The following is a 20,482-nucleotide window of genomic DNA, read 5'->3' as shown; positions in this document are numbered from 1 at the left end:
ATACAACCTCTTTAAGCTTGCATGAGTCCTTCGGAGCAAAAGTGTCTGAAGGAAGAAATCATTTTTTTCTCTCGTGTTTCTCTACGGCAGAATGGAAGACTGAGATAAGTCAGTACAGACCTTCCTTCAGAAACTTCCAATCCTGAGAGCTTTATGAAGCAAACAATGACTGAGCAGGTTCCCCTCCATCTTGTATGTGGTGAAGATTTTGCCACCGTCCATTATGGGGGAAAGGTTAAAAAAAAAAAAAAAAAAGCTGGCGGAGAAATGACGGGGAACACAAATCCCATCATGTAATAAAAATGTCCATACATGTAGGTGCTTACTGAGAGAAAATGGAAGAATCATTGTACCTGCAGGCACATTACATTGCCATATCCATACAATCTTCATAACAAAACATACCCGCCGGGGATAAAAACAATCTTTTCAGATTAAAGCATCTCGCAGAATAAATTACATACAGATATAGGGCCTTCAGGGCGTCTCTTCTGGCTTCAGCAAAGCCGACATCCTTCGGAGAGATGCAGGTGACCTTCTGCAGGCCTTCCAGGACCTTCCAGAAAAACATAAGATCTGAGATTAGAGATTCTGCGCTCCACAGCTGGTCTGTAACCACACACATCATAAACAAAAGGAAAACAACCTAAAGGTCTATAAACTAGTGACCTGGGAGTCCCTAATCAATTATACATTTAAACCAACCACAATAAAGATTTGTTTCGAGTCCATAACTAATCTTTATTGTGGTTGGTTGGAAGCACACACATCACCTGACCTACAACATCTAGAGTAGCCTTTATTCATCCTAAAAATTTGTAGGGCTCCTAAAACCCACATTGAGCACAAATGTCCCTTACATTGATGGTCAGTAGGAAGAATGTCCCTTAAATTGGTGATCAGTGGGAAGAATGCCCCTTACATTGGTGATCAGTGGGAAGAATGCCCCTTACATTGGTGATCAGTGGGAAGAATGTCCCTTACATTGGTGATCAGTGGGAAGAATGCTCCTTACATTGGTGATCAGTGGGAAGAATGTCCCTTACATTGGTGATCAGTGGGAAGAATGTCCCTTACATTGGTGATCAGTGGGAAGAATGTCCCTTACATTGGGGGTCAGTGGGAAGAATGTCCCTTACATTGGGGGTCAGTGGGAAGAATGTCCCTTACATTGGGGGTCAGTGGGAAGAATGTCCCTTACATTGGGGGTCAGTGGAAAGAATGTCCTTTACATTGGGGGTCAGTGGGAAGAATGTCCCTTACATTGGTGGTCAGTGGGAAGAATGTCCCTTACATTGGGGGTCAGTGGGAAGAATGTCCCTTACATTGGTGGTCAGTGGGAAGAATGTCCCTTACATTGGTGGTCAGTGGGAAGAATGATCCTTACATTGGGGGTCAGTGGGAAGAATGTCCCTTACATTGGTGATCAGTGGGAAGAATGTCCCTTACATTGGGGGTCAGTGGGAAGAATGTCCCTTACATTGGTGGTCAGTGGGAAGAATGTCCCTTACATTGGGGATCAGAGGGAAGAATGTCCCTTACATTGGTGGTCAGTGGGAAGAATGTCCCTTACATTGGTGGTCAGTGGGAAGAATGCTCCTTACATTGGGGGTCAGTGGGAAGAATGTCCCTTACATTGGTGATCAGTGGGAAGAATGTCCCTTACATTGGTGATCAGTGGGAAGAATGCCCCTTACATTGGGGGTCAGTGGGAAGAATGTCCCTTACATTGGGGGTCAGTGGGAAGAATGTCCCTTACATTGGTGGTCAGTGGGAAGAATGTTCCTTACATTGATTATCAGTGGGAAGAATGTCCCTTACATTGGTGATCAGTGGGAAGAATGTTCCTTACATTGGTGGTCAGTGGGAAGAATGTCCCTTACATTGGTGATCAGTGGGAAGAATGTTCCTTACATTGGTGGTCAGTGGGAAGAATGTTCCTTACATTGATTATCAGTGGGAAGAATGTCCCTTACATTGGTGATCAAAGAGAAGAATGTCCCTTACATTGGCGGTCAGTGGGAAGAATGTCCCTTACATTGGTGGTAAGTGGGAAGAATGTCCCTTACATTGGGGGTAAGTGGGAAGAATGTCCCTTACATTGGTGATCAGTGGGAAGAATGTCCCTTACAATGGTGATCAGTGGGAAGAATGTCCCTTACATTGGTGGTCAGTGGGAAGAATGTCCCTTACATTGGTGGTCAGTGGGAAGAATGTCCCTTACATTGGTGGTCGGTGGGAAGAATGTCCCTTACATTGGTGGTCGGTGGGAAGAATGTCCCTTACATTGGTGATCAGTGGGAAAAATGTCCCTTACATTGGTGATCAGTGGGAAGAATGCCCCTTACATTGGGGTCAGTGGGAAGAATGTTCCTTACATTGGGGTCAGTGGGAAGAATGTTCCTTACATTGGGGTCAGTGGGAAGAATGTTCCTTACATTGGTGGTCAGTGGGAAGAATGCCCCTTACATTGGGGGTCAGTGGGAAGAATGTCCCTTACATTGGTGGTCAGTGGGAAGAATGTCCCTTACATTGGTGGTCAGTGGGAAGAATGTCCCTTACATTGGGGATCAGTGGGAAGAATGCCCCTTACATTGGTGGTCAGTGGGAAGAATGCTCCTTACATTGGTGATCAGTGGGAAGAATGTCCCTTACATTGGTGATCAGTGGGAAGAATGTCCCTTACATTGGTGATCAGTGGGAAGAATGTCCCTTACATTGGTGATCAGTGGGAAGAATGCTCCTTACATTGGTGGTCAGTGGGAAGAATGCTCCTTACATTGGTGATCAGTGGGAAGAATGCTCCTTACATTGGTGATCAGTGGGAAGAATGTCCCTTACATTGGGGGTCAGTGGGAAGAATGTCCCTTACATTGGTGGTCAGTGGGAAGAATGTCCCTTACATTGGTGGTCAGTGGGAAGAATGTCCCTTACATTGGGGGTCAGTGTGAAGAATGCTCCTTACATTGGTGGTCAGTGGGAAGAATGTCCCTTAGATTAGATTGGTGAACAGTAAGACATAGTTAATAACATGCTGGTATTCACCTAAAAGTCGAGGTCACAGATTGCTCAGGCTTCCTTGGCACACAGATACCAGATAATATCTGCTGTGTGAGCAGTCCATGACAAGGACATACCCCAGGGCTCTCCCCCTATACATTGCCTATGTGTTGGTGAGACAGCAGGAAATGTGCTTATGCCATATGACTAGTATTAGTATCTCATTTGCATGCAGATAATTAGTGCAGAGTCACAGTTTCTATATCCTCTGAGTACTCAGGGAGGTGGCAGAAGGTCCTGGCAGGACACCAGTCCCGGGGCCCCTCTGGCACTGTGCAGACATTGCTCATACCTGTTGAAGCTTGCCCTTCAGCATGAACCGTGGCAGGGCACCCAATGCCAGGGAGAATCCACAGCGGCTCATCTCTACCGAACTCTGGAGCTGCCCGATGTAATACTGCAGTATGTCATCTGTGTAGAGAAGATCTGGAGATTACCCCACTGATCACACAACTGCCATGGTACAGACACTGAAACAAGGACACGTGATCTTCCCTTCTAACATCCACACTGTATGTTCCCTGCGTGACCAGCTACCACCCCGTTACTGTCATGGGTGGTATACGGCCAGGGACTAACTGCACAAAGGATAAAAGAACTGGAAGAAAATATCAAATCTGTCCATGCACAAGAGACGCCACAAGTCTCCATATGACTGTTCATAGGTCATGTCATCGCTCAGGGCCGGCTGGTGCCAATGGCACACCGTGTCTGCACAATGAGTGGCGGTGGTGGCATAGCTGTTTATACATAGCCTCCATCAGATGCCGCGTGACAAGGTGACAACGCAGAAGCACATCTGACAGGGACAGAGTGTTGTCAACTCTGAAACAGGCAGTGCCTGAAAAAAGGATCTTGCTGATAGGAGGAGAGAGCAGAATGACAGAGAGATGAGCTAATCTGCTGCCGCCCCCTCACAGTCCATGCTGGGGGAGAGACAAGGCCTGTATTTGTTACTGAACTGCAGTAGAGTAATCAAGTCCCCTGCCCTCCTACACATGACTGTGCTGTGTGGCAGACCTGTGTAACAATCAGGACAGGATGGACAGAAAAACAAATCCATTGGCAGGCACAAACCAGAATACTGTACTTATGTTGTCTGTGTATTTAGCTGGCATTCAGTGTATGCTACCCCAAATTTCATATTCCTGATATGTGTCTGTTGTACCATTTACTTTTCTAAAAAGGAACCTTGTTCTCTTTGTATTGCTTCCTTGTGTGAAATATCCGTGATCCCGCCAGTCCCTGTGCTTTGCTGTTTCAAACTGAACACACTAGGCATAGAAACTCATCCATCCCAGTGTGGTCAGTTTTCTGGCTGTGCTGGGACAACAGCCTGCCTGTCCTCCAATGGTCAGACCTATGTTGTCATGCTTCCCAAACCTGCACAGCCATTCACTGGGAAGGTCAGTGTATGCTGTTTCTCTACCTCCTGCTGACATGCCCCACCTGCAGTCCCCACCCCCACCTCTCGGACACCCTTTTACAGCTGAGATTAGAGGGTTTGTAAGCAAAATGTATTTATATTTTATATATATATATATATATATATATATATATATATATATATATACACAAACACAAAAGTTTTGCCTTTCATTTTTATTTTAAACCGAATGGGTTGTTTCACAAGGTGAGGGTTCACATACACTTTACAAATGTGACTTTACTGACTTTTTATGTTTTAGCTCTAGTTATCATTCGATGTGAACTTCCCTAGAGAGACCAGACTAAAGACACAACCCCGGGCGTCACGTGTTCCTGGACTGTCGCATTGTCATCGCAGGAACATAGGTAGGAGGGCTCCATTCACAATGGATGTTCCCCTTTTAACCCTTTGTAGTTTTGTGAGCTGAGCTGCAGCTAAGAGAGGATAGGAGGGCAGAATTTCCCACTCAGAATTTTTGAAAGAAAAAGGACTAAAAACTTTAGACTGAGCAAATAGGAATCACAATAACAGTTTTCAGTCTTCCATTCCAGCTCTCTGTGCAGGAACTGAAATACCTTGAGAGCCTTCACCTTGAACCCTGCGCAGCTCACAGAAATCAGCTACTGATATCAGTCATTATGTTATCCTAAATCTGCGAAAGTCTTCAGAGCCTTTAAAATCATCAAGAGATCCAACAAGTTATATTTTAATAATTAGCACATGTAGGTGACATCACTGCTTTCTTCAGTCATACTGGATAGTTTGCCCTCTGTTGGCCAAAATCAGGCACTGCGTGTGGATAGAAATCAGCACTAAACACCACAGGCTCAGGGATCAGGCAGACAGAAGCAGCAGGGGCGGACTGACAACTCACGGGGCCCCTGGGCAATAGGGGACCATGGGGCCCCTGTGTCCTTGGCCACACTCAAACCACACCCAAAAAAGCCTATGAAAAGGTACCAGGGGCATCACATGGGGCCCCCTTCTGACCCCGGGCCCTCAGGCAGTGCCCGAGTTCCCAAATGGTCAGTCCGCCCCTGACTACAAGTATCACCTCTTTATTAGGTGCATCTGTTTAATTACTTGGTAACACAAATTACTAATCAGCCAAATCACATGGCAACAACTCAATGCATTGAGGCATCTATATGTAGTGAAGACGACTTGCTGAAGTTCAAACCGAGCATCAGAATGGAAAAGGGGATTTAAGTGACTGAATGTGGCGTGGTTATGGGTGCCAGAGGGGCTGGTCTGAGTATTCCAAAAACTGCTGATCTACTGGGATTTTCAGGCTCAACCATCTCTAGGGTTTACAGAGAATGGTCCGAAAAAGAGAAAATACAGTTAGTTCCCTATATATTTGGACAGAGGCACAATTTTAGTTTTTTTCAGGTATTTACCAAAACATATTGAAGCTATAGATATAGAATGGATATGGGGTGAAAGTGCACACTCAGGTTTAATTTAAGGGTATGTACATCCACATTGGAGGAAGGGATTATCAATTACAGTTCAAGATTACAGATTAAGAGTAGCCCCCCCCCACCCCTTTTTCAAGGGACCAAAAGTAATTGGACAGTTGAATATAATCATAAATAAAATGTTCATTTGTAATATTTTGTTGAGAATCCTTTACTGGCAATGAGTGCCTGAAGTCTGGAATCCATGGACATGACCAAAGACCGGGTTTCCTCCTTTCTGATGATTGTAAGTACAATCAGTCTGTAGATGCAGTAAAGCATGCTTGTTATGCTCACTGTGGAACCCAAGGGGTTAATCCTCCGCATTGTGTAAAAAGGCAGTTTGATCCTGTCTTCTCTGATCCTCCCCTTCCTCCATTGCCCCCCTCTTATCTCCTGATAAGACATATCCTGTGGAGACACTCTGCACATGCTCAGTTTAGTGTGTATTGCTAGAGATATATATATATATTTTTTGGGAGGGCCAATCAGCACTCTCCAGACAGAGGTCAGGGGGTTTTGCATCCTCCTAGAGCAGAAAGAAAAAACTCCTCCTACAAGCTCTCCTGACCACTGATAGAAGTCATAAGACTGCTATATACTGCTGATGAGAAAAGATATTTAGCAGTTTATAAAATAATTGCATTTCCATGTTCTGTGTACTGTGGGAGAATGCGGGGTCCGGGGAGAGCGGATATAGTGAATGTGGGGTCCGGGGAGAGCGGATATAGTGAATGTGGGGTCCGGGGAGAGCGGATATAGTGAATGTGGGGTCCGGGGAGAGCGGATATAGTGAATGTGGGGTCCGGGGAGAGCGGATATAGTGAATGTGGGGTCCGGGGAGAGCGGATATAGTGAATGCAGGGTCTGGGGAGAGCGGATATAGTGAATGCAGGGTCCGGGGAGAGCGGATATAGTGAATGCAGGGTCCGGGGAGAGCGGATATAGTGAATGCGGGGTCCAGGGAGAGCGGATATAGTGAATGCAGGGTCCGGGGAGAGCGGATATAGTGAATGCGGGGTCCAGGGAGAGCGGATATAGTGAATGCAGGGTCCGGGGAGAGCGGATATAGTGAATGCAGGGTCCGGGGAGAGCGGATATAGTGAATGCAGGGTCCGGGGAGAGCGGATATAGTGAATGTGGGGTCCGGGGAGAGCGGATATAGTGAATGCAGGGTCCGGGGAGAGCGGATATAGTGAATGTGGGGTCCGGGGAGAGCGGATATAGTGAATGCAGGGTCCGGGGAGAGCGGATATAGTGAATGTTGGGTCCGGGGAGAGTGGATATAGTGAATGCGGGGTCCGGGGAGACCAGATATAGGGAATGCGGGGTCCGGGGAGAGCGGATATAGTGAATGCGGGGTCCGCGGAGAGCGGATATAGTGAATGCAGGGTCCAGGAGAGTGGATATAGTGAATGCAGGGTCCGGGGAGAGCGAATATAGTGAATGCGGGGTCCGGGGAGAGCAGATATAGTGAATGCGGGGTCCGGGGAGAGCGGATATAGTGAATGCGGGGTCCGAGGAGAGCAGATATAGTGAATGCGGGGTCCGGGGAGAGCAGATATAGTGAATGCGGGGTCCGGGGAGAGCAGATATAGTGAATGCGGGGTCCGGGGAGAGCAGATATAGTGAATGCAGGGTCCGGGGAGAGCAGATATAGTGAATGCGGGGTCCGGGGAGAGCAGATATAGTGAATGCGGGGTCCGGGGAGAGCAGATATAGTGAATGCGGGGTCCGGGGAGAGCAGATATAGTGAATGCGGGGTCCGGGGAGAGCAGATATAGTGAATGCGGGGTCCGGGGAGAGAGGATATAGTGAATGCTGGGTCCGAGGAGAGCGGATATAGTGACTGCGGGGTCCGGGGAGAGCGGATATAGTGAATGCGGGGTCTGGGGAGAGCGGATATAGTGAATGCGGGGTCCGGGGAGAGCGGATATAGTGAATGCGGGGTCCGGGGAGAGCGGATATAGTGAATGCGGGGTCCGGGGAGAGCGGATATAGTGAATGCGGGGTCCGGAGAGAGCGGATATAGTGAATGCGGGGTCCGGGGAGAGCTGATATAGTGAATGCGGGGTCCGGGGAGAGCGGATATAGTGAATGCGGGGTCCGGGGAGAGCGGATGTAGTGAATGTGGGGTCCAGGGAGAGCGGATGTAGTGAATGCGGGGTCCGGGGACAGCGGATATAGTGAATGCGGGGTCCGGGGACAGCGGATATAGTGAATGCGGGGTCCGGGGAGAGCGGATATAGTGAATGCGGGGTCCGGGGAGAGCGGATATAGTGAATGCGGGGTCCGGGGAGAGCGGATATAGTGAATGCGGGGTCCGGGGAGAGCGGATATAGTGAATGCGGGGTCCGGGGTTTAGTAACACTTTAAGTGTTCTCTGCCTTCCTCATGAGCAGCTGCGGGTTTAGTGTTATGAAAAATGCAACGTTTCTCATTTATTTCAAGTATGATTAAAGGCAAACCTAATTTTTTTTAGTTTTGGATGGAGTGGAGATGGATTAGAACACTGGTCAGGCTTTCATTGCTGTCTGTACTCCCCGTTAGGGAGATTCCCCCACTCTGTTTGTCCTTTATCATCAAAACTGAAAGTAAAATAAAATCACAAATTTTGGGCTGTCCCCACAACAGGAACAGAGGGGAAATCTTCCAATGGGGACACTAGTTCTGTTGGCCTGGGGTTGCCCCCAAGGGAATCTCACTTCCTGTTTTGGTTATGGGACAGGAAGTGAAGGGAAATCTCCCCAATGGGACACCGATAAGTCTGACAGGGGGTTATAACCCCCCACCTCTATCCAAATGAAGAAAAGCTTTGCCTTTAGTTCTACTTTAATTTTGTCGCACCTCTGACTTGATAAAGTGGAGGTGTTACCCAACATGGGGTCCCTCTTCCCCACCTCCATCTGGCTTCCAAGTGCCTGCAATTCAGTACAGTAGTATTACATTTTGCTATACTTTCCTTTTATATATGGATGATCTCTTTTCCCATCCACTTTAATTTTGTTTGCAGCAATCTATGCTCTGGTGTTTCTTCTAGTACAGTAGATGTAGAATTTAGAACATCAGAAAAACATCAGAATTTTTCACCAGTTTGTGTCAGTATATTGTCTTGTCTTGCCGTAATGTCTCTAGAAAATTGCAATACTGGAATAGCAACTACTTGGTGTGCTGACTTAAATACTATATATCCTTTATTTAGGGGGTTTGACAAAGAAACCCACATGAGATACCATGAGATATCAATTATGCTTTTTATCTAAGGGTGTGAATTGTGTCTTCTCTATACTACATAACTGAGGGTTTCCACATCTCCTGAATGTCAAACAATATGTAATGCTTTTAAAACTGAAAAGGTAATGTACACATTTAATACCTTCCCATTTGTACTTTGTTTTCAAGAAACACCAGTGAAATCATCTCTGGGGCTTTCTGCTGGTCTTTGCTATGGTGAGAAGTGTTTTGAATCTTCTGTTATAGTCCATTGCTCAGATCATGAAAGAACATATCCACAGAATTCCTTTAGACGAGCATGTTCTTTCCTGTTGGTCACTGGGTGCTGCAGACTTTAGATGTGCAATCTGCCGATCAGTCGCTTGAGCATGCCCATCTGAAGGAATGCCTGGATGTGTTCTTTTATTTATTGCTCAAGAACAAAAAATGACTGACATCAGAGTAAGTCAACAGCTGTAGGAGGCGGGAGATGGCAATGTAGGGGGAAGAGGATGAATAAAGTCGATGAGACAGGAAATGAAGGTGAGGTTCAGACAGTTGCTGCAGCTTCAAGAGCTTATATTGTGAAGATGCAAGTTAGCAGAATTGAGAGTAATCAGATTCAATACCAGAAGAGGATTTGCTACGTGTTTGGGGAATAAAGTTAAATTTAGAGTTCAGCTTTAAAGTAATTCTTAAAGAGTAACTCCACTTTTGTTAAGAAAAAACATTTCCCTCTGGGTGACCTATGTACACTGCAGGAATTTTACCAAACTTTGTTACAGATCCCTACCTTTCGTTATTTTGTTTCTCTTTGTCCATGCGCAAAGTAACTGTGAATGGGAGTTATTTTGTAATTATCAGCCAGCTGCAGCACCTGCAGGGCTCTAATGAGGAAAGTGGCAGGGTCTGCATCTCTTTAGACACGGTTTCCCTTTGGGAGTATCTCACCAAAAATGACATTTCTGTTGCAAGGGATGCTCAAATATGACATCTGGGAAAGGGAAGGGATGCAGAAAAAATCAGTGAGCCGATCACACAAGCAGAAAATGACATTTCTGGGGAGCGTTCGGTATACCAACTGTGTACAGAACGCCTCCAGGCGGCCATATTGCATTTTACAGAAAATTACACCAGCTGCAGATTGAAAAGGAAAGGTAATTTTTATTAACATTCAAGTACAATATAACTTATTTTGCAATTGTATATGCTTGATTATTTTTTTTCTAATTTGCTGTTTTTTTCACCCCACGATAGTGGGAGTTACCCTTTAACTAGACAACAGCTGTTCAGATCACCTGATTATGAAGTCCATTTAAATATGGCACTTAGTTTTCCAGCATTTACATGCCGACAAAGTTGGTGGACAAGTTTATTCTTGTGACAAGACAGGAAGTGTAATAAAACCGCGGTGCAATTTAAAGCAGAGACACCTACAAATAACTCCAGGGCTTGGTACGGAACAATCCCTTTACTTTCGTCGCCTGCGGCCTCTTTTCCTCTTTCAAGATAGAAAAATGACACATGACAGATGCCAGCCCGTCCAATCACAATGCGGTTCTTAGTATAGAGATGTAGGTGTGACCACAGGGCTGGGTCCATATATCCCAGCGTTAATTATCTTAACATAGCTTAGTCTTGGCTGGGGCTCCTGTCATTAATACAGTCCCTTCAAAAAAAAAAAAAAAAGCCCTGATGTGATTCACCTACCTCGCCGGACTGGATCGACCTCTCCATCCGGGTCCTGATAAAATTCATTACATAAGGCGGACAGAGATGACACAGCGGCTTCCTGCAGACAGCAAGACAACATGGGGATTACCAAATCACATATAAAGAGATGGAATGGAGGATTACTGATAGCAAAATGATAATAAATGTTTATTAATCTGTCAGACCTCCCGACGGGTCGCTTGACTCAGCTCTACTAAATCGTGGAAATGTGCGCTTATACTGGGGTGGGAGGGGTGACAGGAGTGGCACAATTTTACAAATATTTCGTAATATATAATTATTAATAAGTAAAGCGGCTCCTGTTTATATCTTGTAATTGTTTATTCAGCAGTGAGACAGGAATTGCCCCTTAATGTGGCTTCCGGTTTTTTCCTTAACCTCCCTAGCGGTCTGATTATGTCAATATTTCTGTGCTCAAAGCGGTACATTTTTTTGCATGGAAATACGTATTTTTTTTTATTGTAGGCCTGTAATTTTTAGGAATAACTCACTGAAATCTGTCCGAACAAGAGTCTAGTAAACATCCCGGGGAGGATACAATTTGAAACACGAAATCATAAATTATAATTTAATAATTAATCATAAAAAGTAATAATAATAAATTTAATTTAATAATATAACCAAACCAAAAACACTGAAATGTGAAATAGAGCGCCAAGTTCGCACATCGCTGAGCTCAGTCGCAGAATCGTTTTCAGTGTCTGATGAGGAATTTCCCCCACCAATCATTATCACTCAATTCTGCAAGTGGTTCTGATTTACTATCGCTGTTCTCTAGCCGGTCTAAAACCGCGTCTGACCTAAAGGGACGCTTTTTGGACGCCATGGACGTTTCTCAGTTTCCAGGCAGAAAGAACAGTAAAAATGCAGGCAGGGCGCCGGACAAAGCACTCGGGACAAAATGTATGTGAAATGGTTTGATACAGGAATGTTATACTATGTGATTTTAGTGTATTTAGTGAATGTCACTTTTACAACTTTCAAATTTCCAGCCGGTTCCGTCCCCCGTACGTCCCGACGTCGCAGGGAACGGAACCCGGAAGACAGATGCCGGCATCGGCTGGAGGACATTGCCGGGGACACTGCCGGAGGGACATCGCGGGAGTGCAGGACAAGGTAAGTGAAGAAGAGATCCCGGAGCAATGCTGCAGTGTATTCCCGAGTGTAGCTCGGGGGGGTTACCGCTTGTGGTGCTGAAACGTTTTTCCTGAGCTACACTCAGGAATACCGCCAGGGGGGTTAATGTGGAAGTAAACCCTGTAGTTTCCTTGTACCTATAGGTGAGCCTAAAAAAAAATTCACCTGTACGGATAGTAAATATCTCCTAAACAAGCACCGTTTGAGAGTTATTTACTGTAGTAGCAGTCGGTGACGTCACCGCTGCATGCGCACTGTGCTCTCAATGGACGGCACGCCACATGCACCAGAGTGACGTCATCATGTCTTGGCCAGTCAAACAGCTGAAGCCAACACCAGGAAGGAAGACCGGGTGAAGATGGAAGCATCTACAGTGGTAGAGGGCTTCGTTTTCAGGTAAGTCTTTCATAATGTGCTAGTAGCGTATTATTTAGTTACATAGTTAGTCTGGCTGAAAAGAGACAAAAGTCCATCCAATTGAACTAAAAAAAAAGTTATAATCCTACACCCACAGTTGATCCAGAGGAAGGCAAAAAAGCCCAGCAAAGCACGATCCAATTTGCTCCTGGAGGGGAAAAAATTCCTTCCTGATCCCCCGAGAGGCAATCGGATATTCCCTGGATCAACTTTACCTATAAATGTTATATCCAGTTATATTCTGTGTATATTATGTTATTATTTTGCAAGGGAAATTTTGGGGGAATTTTTCTTTGGGGTTTACTATCGTTTTAATGCATTCTCTGCATTCAAAAAAAAAAAAAAAAAAAAAAAAATCGCATTTCATGTGCAGCTCCCCCTCAGTCTAAACTAGACTCAGTGCTGTACCTGAGAGCGGTGGCTCTCTCCACTCTCTCTCTCTCCCCACGAGACTCAGTGACAGCAGAGGGAGCCATTGGCTCCTGCCAAATCTAGGAAATGGGGGGGCGGGTCCGAGCCACAATGTGTGTGTTAATAGAGCCTGTATGTATGCCATAGGAAGGGGCTTCTTATGGTGGCAGAAGGAGAAGGAGGAGGAGCCCAGAGCGTTGGGAGGGGGAGGATTGGGGCTGCTCTGTGCAAAACTATTGCAGGTAAGTATATCATGCTTGTTATTTAAAAAAAATCATCTTTACAATCATTATACAGAGCCCAGAGAGATTTATGTCCAATAAAAAAATATATGGCAAAATTAGGCAACAATCAGGATGTCATAAAGTGAGCCTCTGTCCAGATTATGGACATTCAATAATTCCATTTTCTTGGCAAATTGTAAATCAGATTTTAAAGAGTCCTATCTAAAGGCACTGTGGAGCAAATAATCTTCAAAGTTACTCTCCCAGCAATGACTCATTAGCTCAGTTCCCCTCTCCCAGCTGTGATTGATTAGCTCAGTTCCCACCTCCCAGCTGTGCTTCATTAGCTCAGTTCCCACCTCCCAGCTGTGATTGATTAGCTCAGTTCCCACCTCCCAGCTGTGCTTCATTAGCTCAGTTCCCACCTCCCAGCTGTGCTTCATTAGCTCAGTTCCCACCTCCCAGCTGTGATTGATTAGCTCAGTTCCCACCTCCCAGCTGTGATTCATTAGCTCAGTTCCCACCTCCCAGCTGTGATTGATTAGCTCAGTTCCCACCTCCCAGCTGTGATTCATTAGCTCAGTTCCCACCTCCCAGCTGTGCTTCATTAGCTCAGTTCCCACCTCCCAGCTGTGCTTCATTAGCTCAGTTCCCACCTCCCAGCTGTGATTGATTAGCTCAGTTCCCACCTCCCAGCTGTGATTCATTAGCTCAGTTCCCACCTCCCAGCTGTGATTGATTAGCTCAGTTCCCACCTCCCAGCTGTGATTCATTAGCTCAGTTCCCACCTCCCAGCTGTGCTTCATTAGCTCAGTTCCCACCTCCCAGCTGTGCTTCATTAGCTCAGTTCCCACCTCCCAGCTGTGATTGATTAGGTCAGTTCCCACCTCCCAGCTGTGCTTCATTAGCTCAGTTCCCACCTCCCAGCTGTGCTTCATTAGCTCAGTTCCCACCTCCCAGCTGTGATTGATTAGCTCAGTTCCCATCTCCCAGCTGTGATTCATTAGCTCAGTTCCCACCTCCCAGCTGTGATTCATTAGCTCAGTTCCCACCTCCCAGCTGTGCTTCATTAGCTCAGCTTCCCCTGCTCCCTCTATACCAGCTGTGGCTCAAAAGCTTCACCTGCTTCACCCTCCCAGCAATGACTCGGCAGCTCAACCCTCCCCAACCATCAGTGATTCAGCAGAACAACCCCAATACCCCCCGGGGTAAGCTCAGCAGCTATCCAAACTTCTAATTTCTAATATAACACAAAGAAAATGTTTCTGGGGGAGGGACTAAGCTACTGAAAGAAAGACTTGAACATCTTCAGAGCTTCTGATGTGATGTTGAAGATGATTTGCACCACAATGCCTGCAGGTACAGAGGTCAGTGAGTGCTTGTTTTAAACTTAATTTGCTCTTTATTAAGAATATGCAAATATTTGGATGTCCATAGCCTGCCAGAGGCTCACTTTAAAATAAAGCAAACATTCCAAACAACAGAGGAAAAGCAATCTGCTTGGACTGAACTTTTTTTTTTTTTTTTTTAGCTGGAAACCCAATATTCCCTGGCTGTCCATTGATAAGAAATAATCCACCCTTCACATATGTCACCATGCATTGTGGAGGTCTGGAAGGGGACCGGTTCATAGGGAGAGAGGGCTGTACCTTTATCTTCTGTCGGGCGGAGCTGGAGAACAAATGGAGGTTTTTCAGGGTGTCGTTGATAAGCTGCTGCCAGTCAGCTAAGACAGAAATAAAAAAAAGAGTTATGCAGGTCATACACGGGTCAAACTCCAAATGCATTTTCTTTAGGAAATTGCAAACGTTGTGCGTTTTGTAACCCGATGGTGCCACCATTGATTTCGAAATTTGACCAACCAAGTCTGTTGCTACAGAAAAGAATTTCTGTGGCCAAGAATTTTCTTTTCTTTCCAGGTCACCGCTCATTTCTTTTTCATTTATATTTCCCAATGATTCTCCCATTGATTCGAAATTTGTTAGTTTTCAAAAAAACTTTCCAACACGCCCGATCACTCATATTCGATGATCACACGAAAATCGGCTATTTCTGTGACCCACTAATGGTGCGAAATTTGAAGGAAAATTCTTAGAAAAGATTTTCGAAAGAAAATTCTTTCAGAATTCGACCCGCGTATGGCCGGCTTTATGGGTCAGAGAAAATCATACAAAATATTTCCTTCATGCAACTCGCCCTGTGGGAACCAGTCAGTGGCTCTGCAGCATCATGTGGCTTACAGGACCCCCTGATGTGGCTTACAGACCCCCTGATGTGGCTTACAGACCCCCTGATGTGGCTTACAGACCCCCTGATGTGGCTTACAGACCTCCTGTAGTGGCTTGCAGACCCCCTGATGTGGCTTACAGACCCTCTGATGTGGCTTACTGACCCCCTGATGTGGCTTACAGACCTCCTAATGTGGCTTACAGACCTCCTGATGTGGCTTACAGACCTCCTGATGTGGCTTACAGACCCCCTGATGTGGCTTACAGACCTCCTGTAGTGGCTTGCAGACCCCCTGATGTGGCTTACAGACCCTCTGATGTGGCTTACTGACCCCCTGATGTGGCTTACTGACCCCCTGATGTGGCTTACTGACCCCCTGATGTGGCTTACAGACCCTCTGATGTGGCTTACTGACCCCCTGATGTGGCTTACAGACCCCCTAATGTGGCTTACAGACCTCCTGATGTGGCTTACAGACCTCCTGATGTGGCTTACAGACCTCCTGATGTGGCTTACAGACCTCCTGATGTGATTTGCAGACCCCCTGATGTGGCTTACAGACCCCCTGATGTGGCTTACAGACCCCCTGATATGGCTTGCAGACCCCCTGATGTGGCTTACAGAAGCCAACCAGGAAGTACTCAGTATCTGGCTGAGCGTCTACTGTGTCCCACAATTTTACAATGAAGACAGACAGAAAAGACCAATTACAGAATTTCTTTATGACGATCAGATGGCCGCCATCTTATGATGAATGATTTCTCATCTGCCAGACTTCATACATGTAGCTCAGTTGCAGATAGACACCAAAGGGTCCAAGAATAATGTTTGGACCCGTCCTTCAGCTACAGCCCAACTACAAACACTTATTCACAGTGTAGGGAATGGTTAGGGCATTGTGAAGGAAACCTCCCACTATCACTTTTTATCTGCCATAGAAGTAGGCCAAATCCAGGGCTACATGACAACATGAGAGGCCCCATCAGCCGCCAACCCCCATCTAGTATAAGAGGGTCTTAAAGGGCTCTTGTGCAGTTGTATGGTCCACACAACAGGTATGTCCACCCCTCGTTTCTTTCAAAAAATAAAAGCTCTGAATAGGTATTTTGCTGGATAGACAATGCTTGTATGTGTTTATATCCAGAATGATTCCATGACAAATCATAAAGCCCTTAGTGGTGTTTTATTGGCCGCCAGCACTTCTGCTAACCATCGTCTCAGGTGCACTAGAATATGGTTTGTCATCAGTGCCCAACGCATCAAATTTAAACTCCTAACCCTGACCTACAAAGCCGTTCACAACACTGCCCCTGACTACCTCACCAACCTGATCACCAAGTACCACCCTACCCTTCGCTCCTCACTGGACCTCCTTCTATCCTGCTCCCTGGTCTCCTCCTCCCATGCACGACTGCAGGACTTCTCCAGGTCCTCCTCCATCCTCTGGAACTCACTGCCCCAATCCATCAGACTGTCGCCTTCCCTATTCACATTCAGGCGCTCCCTCAAAACCCATCTCTTCAGGGAAGCCTACCCCACCCTCACCTAACGGCCATCCTCCCTCATTCCTCCCACCACTTCATCCCCCTCAGCCACTTCCTACTGTACCTTTACCCCCTCCCTCCTAGATTGTAAGCTCGTAAGAGTAGGGCCCTCTTACCCCTCGTACGTTGTTTGTTGTTGTTGTACTGTGCCATGTATTGTCCCCCCTATTGTACAGCGCTGAGCAAACCCTTTGGCGCTATATAAACTCGATGTAATAATAATAATAATAATCAGTGGCAGCAATGAAAGCCTCAGGTCTTCCTTCCACAGATACTGTACACCACCCACAAAGCCTTCTTTACAGGAATGCCAGCCATTCCTCATCCTGCTCCCCCCACAGGCCTTCTTCTTGTATCTTCTGCTGCCCCAGATCATACCCTCAGCATTCCCCTCCTGCAGGCTGTCATACCCTCCATCAACCCCTCCTGCATATACTGCCTCCCGAGGACACTTCTTACATTGTTTGTTATATTCCCAACTTTTCCTGGGACGGACACACTTTTGTTTCACAGTTATGCGACTTGTCACATGACTTTGGGGTCCAAAGTCGCATGACAAGTCCCACTCCATGTTTCTCAATGAGTACCATTCATATCTATGAGACTTCAAGTCGCAGTGCCTTGAAAGTAGTTCCTGCACTACTTTGGTCGACTTTCATCTAAGCCCCCCAAAGTTGCATGTAAGTCACACCTGAATGATCTACATGTGACTTGCGTGTGACTTTGTACAGCACAAACAATAATCCTTCGCCAAAGCCAAAGTCGCACTCATCCAAAGTCACACCGTAAAGTCGAAATGAAAATCACACGGCTTAGAAGTCGCACAAGTGTGAATGGAGCCTAATGGGAAGATTTCACATGAACTTACCTAATGCAGCATCTCCGGGATGCGGGATTTTGGAAAGGGAAAGTTTTTCTATCAAATGGCAAACTGGTGAGAGGAAAAAAAAAAACACGTTAGGACACCACATATTTTACCTCTCACAAGATCCAGATGTACACAATGAAAGTTAACGTGTTACTAAACCCACAACAGTACAATCAGTCTGTAGATGCAGCAAAGCATGCTTGTTATACTCACTGTGGAACCTAAGAGGTTAGGCCTCTGCATTGTGTAAAAAGGTTGTTTGATCCTGTCTTCTCTGATCCTCCCCTTCTTCCAGTGTCACCTCTTATCTCCTGATAAGACATATCATGTGGAATCACTCTGCACATGCTCAGTTTAGTTTGTATTGCTAGGTTTTTTGTTTTTTTTTCTTGGGAAAGTGCATGTGATCAGCACAGGGCCAATCAGCACTGTCCAGACAGAGGGTCAGGGGTAATGCAGCCTCATAGGGAAGAATGAAAACTTCTCCTACAAGCTTTAACCAGTGCTCTGCTGGACACTGACAGAAGTCACATGACTGCTATATTCTACTGATGAGAAAAGGTATTTAGCAGTTTATATTTACTAAAATAATTACATTTCCATGTTCTGTGAACTGTGGGAGACCAGATATAGTGAATGCAGGGTCCGGGGAGACCGGATAGTGAATGCGGGGTCCGGGGAGAGCGGATATAGTGAATGCGGGGTCCGGGGAGAGCGGATATAGTGAATGCGGGGTCCGGGGAGAGCGGATATAGTGAATGCGGGGTCCGGGGAGAGCGGATATAGTGAATGCAGGGTCCGGGGAGAGCGGATATAGTGAATGCAGGGTCCGGGGAGAGCGGATATAGTGAATGCGGGGTCCGGGGAGAGCGGATATAGTGAATGCGGGGTCCGGGGAGAGCGGATATAGTGAATGCGGGGTCCGGGGAGAGCGGATATAGTGAATGCAGGGTCCGGGGAGAGCGGATATAGTGAATGCGGGGTCCGGGGAGACCGGATATAGTGAATGCGGGGTCCGGGGAGAGCGGATATAGTGAATGCAGGGTCCGGGGAGAGCGGATATAGTGAATGCGGGGTCCGGGGAGACCAGATATAGTCAATGCGGGGTCCGGGGAGAGCGGATATAGTGAATGCGGGGTCCGGGGAGACCAGATATAGTGAATGCGGGGTCCGGGAAGAGCGGATATAGTGAATGCGGGGTCCGGGGAGAGCGGATATAGTGATTGCGGGGTCCGGGGAGAGCGGATATAGTGAATGCGGGGTCCGGGGAGAGCGGATATAGTGAATGCGGGGTCCGGGGAGAGCGGATATAGTGAATGCGGGGTCCGGGGAGAGCGGATATAGTGAATGCGGGGTCCGGGGAGACCAGATATAGTGAATGCGGGGTCCGGGGAGAGCGGATATAGTGAATGCAGGGTCCGGGGAGAGCGGATATAGTGAATGCGGGGTCCGGGGAGACCGGATATAGTGAATGCGGGGTCCGGGGAGAGCGGATATAGTGAATGCGGGGTCCGGGGAGACCGGATATAGTGAATGCGGGGTCCGGGGAGAGCGGATATAGTGAATGCGGGGTCCGGGGAGAGCGGATATAGTGAATGCGGGGTCCGGGGAGAGGGGATATAGTGAATGCAGGGTCCGGGGAGAGCGGATATAGTGATTGCGGGGTCTGGGGAGAGCGGATATAGTGAATGCGGGGTCCGGGGAGAGCGGATATAGTGAATGCAGGGTCCGGGGAGAGCGGATATAGTGAATGCGGGGTCCGGGGAGACCGGATATAGTGAATGCGGGGTCCGGGGAGAGCGGATATAGTGAATGCGGGGTCCGGGGAGAGGGGATATAGTGAATGCAGGGTCCGGGAAGAGCGGATATAGTGATTGCGGGGTCCGGGGAGAGCGGATATAGTGAATGCGGGGGTCCGGGGAGAGCGGATATAGTGAATGCGGGGTCCGGGGAGAGCGGATATAGTGAATGCGGGGTCCGGGGAGAGCGGATATAGTGAATGCAGGGTCCGGGGAGAGCGGATATAGTGAATGCAGGGTCCGGGGAGAGCGGATATAGTGAATGCAGGGTCCGGGGAGAGCGGATATAGTGAATGCGGGGTCCGGGGAGACCAGATATAGTGAATGCAGGGTCCGGGGAGAGCGGATATAGTGAATGCGGGGTCCGCGGAGAGCGGATATAGTGAATGCGGGGTCCAGGAGAGTGGATATAGTGAATGCGGGGTCCGGGGAGGGTGGATATAGTGAATGCGGGGTCTGGTGAGAGCAGATATAGTGAATGCAGGGTCCTGGGTTTAGTAACACTTTAAGCAATTTCCAATAATAATATCAAATGTTTTAATATTTTATAACTTAAAAAAATGCCGATATTCAATAATTTTAAAACAATTACTGGATCAATACTGTGATTACCATATAATTTATGAACATCCTGCAAGAAAAATAATTTTGCCAATAACAAGCCATCAGACACTGCACAACCTGCAGCAAAGGAATGACATAAGTACAGGGAGATGTTCCACGTTAGCGGCTGTCGGTTTTTAGTTCTCAATTACCAAGGCGCTGCGGATCACCGTGGTAGTTCACTGAATCTTCCTGTCAGTATATCTGCTTGCCGTACGTCCCGTACACCCCTGTACATCCCCGTACGGACAAGCAGATATACTGACAGGTCTGCAGGAGACCTGCATGGCCCCAGCAATCTGTTGATCACCGTTGCAATGCTTTACAGGCTCCTGCAACCAAAAAAAATAAATG

The 20,482-nt window shown here is 46.9% G+C and overlaps 1 protein-coding gene across 1 annotated transcript in view; it reads right to left on the bottom strand.

The window, feature by feature from the left end:
* TBCD (tubulin folding cofactor D) overlaps nt 1–20,482 on the bottom strand; it is a gene marked incomplete at its 5' end in the record, with an annotated part of 278,426 nt that overhangs the window by 52,399 nt on the left and 205,545 nt on the right. Inside the window, 5 exons of the mRNA XM_089661798.1 lie at nt 465–556; nt 3,353–3,471; nt 10,873–10,954; nt 14,735–14,811; nt 17,727–17,789. Coding sequence (XP_089517924.1) covers nt 465–556; nt 3,353–3,471; nt 10,873–10,954; nt 14,735–14,811; nt 17,727–17,789 — 433 coding nt within the window. The remainder of the gene's footprint in view (nt 1–464; nt 557–3,352; nt 3,472–10,872; nt 10,955–14,734; nt 14,812–17,726; nt 17,790–20,482) is intronic.

The sequence above is a fragment of the Staurois parvus genome, unplaced genomic scaffold, assembly GCF_062004578.1.
Source record: "Staurois parvus isolate SC_StPar_1 unplaced genomic scaffold, SC_StPar_1.0 ptg001387l, whole genome shotgun sequence".
In the NCBI taxonomy this organism is placed as follows: Eukaryota; Metazoa; Chordata; class Amphibia; order Anura; family Ranidae; genus Staurois; species Staurois parvus.
Note: the sequence above shows the minus strand (reverse complement) of the source record. Positions and strands in the feature narration are given on the sequence as shown.